Source organism: Pogona vitticeps, chromosome 1 (genome assembly GCF_051106095.1).
Source record: "Pogona vitticeps strain Pit_001003342236 chromosome 1, PviZW2.1, whole genome shotgun sequence".
Taxonomy (NCBI): Eukaryota; Metazoa; Chordata; class Lepidosauria; order Squamata; family Agamidae; genus Pogona; species Pogona vitticeps.
In genome coordinates this window covers 297,806,998-297,814,054 of record NC_135783.1, presented here as the reverse complement: position 1 = coordinate 297,814,054, position 7,057 = coordinate 297,806,998, and the positions used below count along the sequence as shown (strand labels likewise).

The window sequence follows — 7,057 nt, the reverse complement described above, 5'->3', positions numbered from 1 at the left end:
TGGGCTTTTAAAATGATTTTTCTTTCTCATGTAATCTTGCCTGCTTTTGTAGTGGAGTGATTTCTTGCTGTCTTGCCACTATTTTCTTGGAGTAGTTTTTAAGGGTTTCTTGGGGCTTTCGGGGTATCAGAAACATGAAAAATATGAAACTGTTAAGAGTCACACCAAAGGAGCATATAAGAATTTTCTGTGCACCCAGTACTCTTGAATTGCTCCACAAAATGTAAGGCAGAACTGGTCCATACCAGTTGTTGAATTATATATTATATCATTCCTGAAGACTTGCTATTTTGGAAATGGAAGAAGGAAGTTGGAATCTAGCAACATATAGAGCACACAGCTCCCAGCCCTTTATGTAAATGTTGCTGAACCATTAGAGTGATTATAATTCTTTTCTTTTCAGTTTGTAGCAGTAGCTTTTTCATTCTACATGTAGGAATGCACCACTGTTTTGAGGTCATTGGTACCAACAGACAAAACAGCATGCCATTTCCAATGAACAAACCAGTGTCCAAAGGTGCAAATTGAAGATGAATGCAGAATCCACAAGTAACTGTGTGACATTCTTGGCAGTTTTTGTCAGTAGGCTGAGCACCCACATTTTGCATCAGCAGCACATATTATCTTTAAAATCCGTCTAATTTACAGAATGCCCATTAAAAAATATATGTCTGTGATACATCTGGACTGTGAGAATCCGATTTGTATTTTAGAGCTAGTTAGCAAATCCCTAGCTCAAATCTTAAATCTTGCCCACAACTTTACCGGATGGCTATAGCCAAGCCATTATTCAGCACACAGTTATAGTGTTAGCTTACCCATACTGAGTACCTATTACCATTACTGAGATAAAGAACAGTTAGTCCCTTTTAGATAATGTACTTTGGAGTCTACTGACTCATTGCCACATTACATGATGTTGCATGCAGAGGATTCCAGTGTGACTCCTCAACATCACTGCTTCAAGGTTCTTCTGTTGCAGCTGCTAGAAAAATTCTGTCTGATATTCTGAAGAGCCATTTCTTGGTTAATTTAAGAAGGCTCTGGGTATAAAAAATATAGCTTATGTGCCTTTTATAATAGCTAAGTAGAACTATATTTATTATCCAGTTTTAGCTCTTTATTACGCCAGCATTTCCACCAGAAAAAAACTCTGGTAATAAAAACCAGAGGGTGAACTATCAGAGCTGATTATGGACCAAAATGCTATAGTGGCATAGTGTCTTTACTGATTTCATAAAGGAAGTCACAGGCTTGATTTTGCAAGAGCTGAGTATAACATGTTGAGGACAGGACATTCTGGAGATCACTCATTCATAGGTTAGAGGCTACATGACGACACATAACAACAATGAACCACACTATTGGTTAAAACACAGACCTAGACATAATATCTTTTAGTGGAAGGCAACATTAGAGGATGTTAGTGACTACATAGATAGGTAATTTAAAATACTAACAAACTGCTGGTCCTTACACAGTGATTTCCATGTTCTCTTCCCCATAAAAACAAAGCAGTGGGATGGGATGGCCAGAATAATAGGACTCTTATTCACTGATGCTGTCCTCCTAGATCTGAATCCTGTGATGTTCTAGAATTTTGAGTTATTGTAATTCATGACCAGCTTTCTTTTCCTAGCATGGACATCTTATGTGTTCCTATGCTTTAACAACTAGGGAAATTCTAATGCCTTTTCATTTAAGGAAAAGTTATGGTTGAAGCTACCCATCCATAGTGAACACAGTCTTTACTTCTCCTGTCCAAGTATTTGGGAAAGAAAATTTCATTGTGTTTAGTGGGCTTAGTTTTAAGTAAGCAGTTTTTTTTCTTTTTTAGAGAATTGAAGATTGGAAGGTATCAAGTTTACTTGGGGTAGACATTAAGGTACAAGGGTGTATCAATCTTTACTGTTGTCAGTAAAGACATGAGTTGATCTACAGTCTGTGAATTTCATTGTTTTTAGGATATAGCTTCAACCATAACTCCTCGAGTCAAACCAACATTTTTTTTCTTTTGGGGGACGAACATGGAAAACAGCTTCTTAAGTGTATGACTTTTAAGGAAATGAATGGAAGCAGTGTCATCAGGATCCTTTTTATGTATCATCCGTCCTTGTTAAGAGATGTGTGAAACACTGTGTGTGTGTGTATTAATTAAAGACAAGAGAAATTAAAAGCAAAACTAAGGGACACAGGAAGAAAATGATTTTTTTTAATTTCACTGTTCTTCACTATCAATTTGTGTATTATCAATACTGTCTTCTTCAATGCAACATGTTGCAAACATAGCCCCTCATCCCCACCCACCCCAGTTTTAACAACTACAATATTTACAGGCTGTTCCCAACAACACCCACGCAGACACACACCCACTCACATACATACATACATAGTACACATACCCCTGTTCTAGCAAGATCTCCATATGCTGGTTATGCTGGTACATATATTCCACTTTCCAACTTGCTGTATTTTTACTCTCCTCCCTCTACTTATTTATTCGCAGTTCATTGTCAGGCTAAGTTTCATAAAGAAACAAATTTAACCTTCAAGTTCTGTGATTTCCATCTGCTGAAAGTCATAAGCTAAATGACTTAATTGAGTGGTCTGTATACACACTAGAAACATCTAAATGGTATGTACTTGTAAGAAGTACTTGCCTATGAATGGTGCATCACACCTCTGAAGCCTTTTGGAGCAGCCATCTTAAATACAGCCTTTTAAAAAATGGGTGAAAACTATTGAAGAGCAGTAGCTCCCACCAAGGTGTTATGTACCCACCATAATTTTACTAAGGCACGTATTAAATACCGCTATATTTTCTTACACTGTCTAGCATCACAGAGGAAGGGGCATCAGATTATCAAACACCAAGTAAGGCCAGACAAGTAGAAACCTATATAATAGGTAAAAAAAATTCCCTTAATAAAATCAGGTATATAATACCATGGTGGCTTAACCCCATACCTAATATGAAGCATTTATACACACTCTGAATTTCTCTTTTAATTAAATTACTCCAAACAACATTTATATGTTCTTATTCTTAGGAATTTCACTGCCTGTTTTGGTATTGGTTTGTCCTAAAGCAATGTTATCAAGGGCCTCTGATGTATTATTCCACAGGTACATCTATTCAACATTTTCACATAGGTGAACTGTTAGCTCCCCAGCTACACAGCTGGGAGGTAAAGCCATCACAGAATTAAAATCAGAAATATCAGGTGCACTCTTACAATTTAAAAAAAGTACATCTCATTTCCTACTAAAGATTTCTCCCCATTTCACAGGAAAGACTCTAGTCCATGATTCGATTCTGCTATTTGGTATTTATAGACTTTTGTGTCCTTTTAAGAAAAACAAAGCCTTTCAAAATGAGGTAAGGAAAGTTCTTGCTTTAAGTTCCCAGGATCATAAACTGGGGAACTTAAGTATGCTTTTCTGTTTAAAGATGAACTCCTCATTGTATAGTCAGCTTATTAAACATAGATACATAAATATTAAGTATAGAAAAATGAATCTGCATAAAGAGTTCCTGGATGTAAATTACCAAAGTTTGTCTTAAGCAGAGAAAAATTTATATAAGTGGACTAGTATCCACATAAAATAGTTCATAATGAATAGCAAAATGTTTTGAAAAGTTTTTAGAATTCAAGAAACCTTTGCTCATCTTGCTGAAGGGATGGATGGTAATCAATTCATGAAAGTACTGGGTCATCTTATACCTCCACATAATAAAAGCTACATAGAAGTTTAATCTTTTTGGTTTATAGGTTCTCCTAATACAGTGAGGAAAAAGTAGACAAGCTTTGTGTAAAACTTTTATATGCACTACATAGATGGTTGTATGTTAAAATGCAAGAATCTCAGAATTTGATCTCCAAATTAATGGGTCATAGGCAAGTTCAGAAACCTGAAGGTGAAACAGATTGTGTATCTTCTTGCAACGCATTCACCACTAGGTAGATGAGATGTATATCTGATACTGGTGTAGGTGAAATCATGTTCACTAACAGCTAAATTAAATTAGAAATATATCCAAATATGAACAAATTAGGGGGCTTAAAATTAGCCTTTTAGTCTCTGATTAGGTAAGCAATGTCTAATATAATTAACAGATTTGTCGGATATTTATTCTCAACCAGATGTTTAAAATGAAAAAAACTAGATCTTATTCTCAGAGAAATCTAATACAGGCCACATTATACTTATGCTCTTGCCTAATTCAAGCTGACACTGTAACTGAAAGGTGTAATTGTGTGAGAAATCACTGATTTTCTCAAAAGTTGGTCGTCCCTCCTTTACTATCCTTGTGAAACTCAAGATGGAAGTGATAAATACATATACAATTGAGAAGGGAGCCAAAAAGTGACCCATCAAAAAACAGAAGATGGCTTCACTCATGCTGGCATGGTAATGAAAATGCCAAGAGAGTCTGGTACTAAACTGAAGACATCCTGACATTCCTGCGATAATTCATGTATCTAGAAAAAATGAACAATATTTTCAAGTGTTTCCTCACATTTGTGTGTGTATGTTTCTTTGAAACTGAGTCTGGATATCACGCACATAACAAGAGCTTATCTGCAGCAGTGAAATCCACAACACTACGAAATAAAAGTTCAACTTGACAGTTTACATAGAATAGCATCCTTTTTTTGGACATTGGACTACCTGTGTTAGGCCATTTACCTCAAATATTCTCTGATCACAAAGACTTCCATTCTTTACTTAGGTATGCAAATGATATTGATTTTTGCTCAAGTCCCTCCCTTGTGAAATCACCCATGAATCGTTTTAACATTGGAAAATTTAAACAGAAGAGAAGATGGCTGCTTCTAAAAGCTACAGTTGCGGACTGTGTTAAGCTTCCTATTGAGCCTCATAGAGTTCCAGATCACACACAAGAAGCCACCACAACATAGACAACTTTTCTTGAAAGCTGCAAGTCATCAAAGTGGTAAGTTAAGAAGCGGCCGCTTCCTCTCTTCACCCCAATGCTGTTTGAGTATCTTGTTTCCCTGAAAACACACACTTAAAAAAAATGCAAACACAGTAAAACCTAAGATATGCAACATAAATCAGTTTCACAGTTATACTCAAAAGTACAGTTATTATATAATATATAATCACTGAAAATAAAATTCAAGTCACAGAAAAGGATAATAAAGACTAAAGGGAGAGAAAAAGGCGAAATGGTACAAGTAATATGACAGTCAGCCTCTTCTATTGTCCTTTAATTTAAAGAAAAAAAGTCAAGTTGTTTCACCTGACTGAATATAAGGAAGAAGTCCCAACACACAATGAAAGTCACAATTCCACTTAAAAATTTTGGACCTCACCCAGTTTCTCTCTAAGGAGCAAGCTTCTTCCAAAAGATGTTGATAGTCTAGTTTAGCTGGTTCTAAGTTGGAAAGCAACCCGGTGGAGAGGAAGAAAATGCACAATTGTGTGATTGGGTCTACATATAAAAAGTGAAATGGCTGCAAATCTGCAGCATCAGCTGATTTCACCAAGAGCAGGAAGGTCTGGTGTTTTATTCTATAGTTATTGATGCTCCAACCTTTATTGGGAATAGGATAGTATGAATACACTGTGAATCTAATATAATGAACCAAAAACGAATCAATGGCACAGTTTCTATCAACAATATGAACATGGAGCTGAAGGGGGTTAATCCCAAAGGCAATTTAAATAACTGTATTTTCTTCTTTTTATATATTTATATACATATAATATATATATAAATAAATGGTCTGAGCAATCTCAGATTTTTTTAGTGCATTGCCATAAAAAAAATATTAGTGCATTTTTTTCATTGAAATTTTTCATCCACAAAGAATAAGAATCTGTCTGGTCACCCTTGCCATGAATAAATTCTCAATTCTGTTTTGCACCGAACTCAAAATCTGTATGTTACTCAAGGTGCTTTAAAAAAAACAGAATCCACATTATTTTGTCAACACAGCCATTTTTGGCAAAACAATTAGAAAAAAAAGATGTTCCTATTTTAAGATGGGAATATGTGGGGTTCTTTTAAAGCATTGCAATGCATAAAATAAAGTATAAAACAAAAGATAAAATATGTTTACCCTTCATGCACAACATTTTCCTCAGCAGCTAACTTAAAAAAATACTAAAAAAGCATCCCTCCCCCTTTATTTTTGGGAGGAATCAGATATGGACACAGCAACCCACTTGGTTTTCAAGTCTTTTCCTATTACTTGAGAGCCTTTTCTTGGGTTCCCACTTCATTTCTAAACTTTTTTGGAGAGGGCCATCAAGAAGTTCTCCACCCGAAATAGGTCATACTTCAGCCCCAAGTTCTAGGACTCCAGTTTCAATCACAGCAACATATTTGTCTTCAATCTGGACTAGCAAGATGGTTTTGTCTATGTGAGATCGACTTCCTGGATCTCTGCTGCAAGGCACCCAGCGGTGAATCACCTAGTGGGCAGTGAAGCAAATAAGAGAACAAAGAGATATAATTTTCATCATTCTGAAATTCTGCACTATTTTATGAAAAGATGACACTTCCAACTAGATGACTGGGTCCTCTTTTTCTATTTAGGATGGAGTGGGGAAGTTGTGACCTTCCAGATACTGTCGAACTGCAGTCCTCACCAGCCCGAGGCAACGCAGCCAGTGGTGAAGGTTGAGGGGAGAGAATGAGGCATAGGATTTTTGGGTTGTTTTTACTACATATCCTAGAATTCACCAGGAATTCCCTTAGTCAGAATTTGGCTGTCCATAGCCAAAACAAAACAAGAAGTCCTTGGAGAAGTTTCAATACATACCTGTGGCCCAGCAAGTCCTTTTCTGCAGTGACAGCCATTAGCCTAAAGAGGAAGAAAGTGGGTGGGAGCTGCAAGAAATTATGTGACTGGTAGCAGTTTTGAGAGGCATGCTGTACACTACAGCACCTAATGAGCAGACTATCAGTCCCCTAATTCCTTGCAGTTCAGCCAGTCCTCCCTACTTTCCTCCTGTTCAGGCTAATCACCATCACTGCAAAGAGGGACTTATCAGGCCACAGGTGTATGAAACATCTGGGAGG

At 36.6% G+C, this 7,057-nt stretch overlaps 1 protein-coding gene across 7 annotated transcripts in view; it reads right to left on the bottom strand.

Annotated features, from left to right (window-relative positions):
- Positions 1 to 3,705: 3,705 nt before the first annotated feature.
- The window catches only part of PCNX1 (pecanex 1), a 117,895-nt gene continuing 114,543 nt past the window's right edge, over positions 3,706 to 7,057 (bottom strand). For all 7 annotated transcript variants that reach the window (XM_020788508.3, XM_020788509.3, XM_078390696.1 and 4 more), the window contains one exon: positions 3,706 to 6,447. In XM_020788508.3, the coding sequence (XP_020644167.3) occupies positions 6,307 to 6,447 (141 nt within the window). In that variant the 3' untranslated portion in view covers positions 3,706 to 6,306. The remainder of the gene's footprint in view (positions 6,448 to 7,057) is intronic.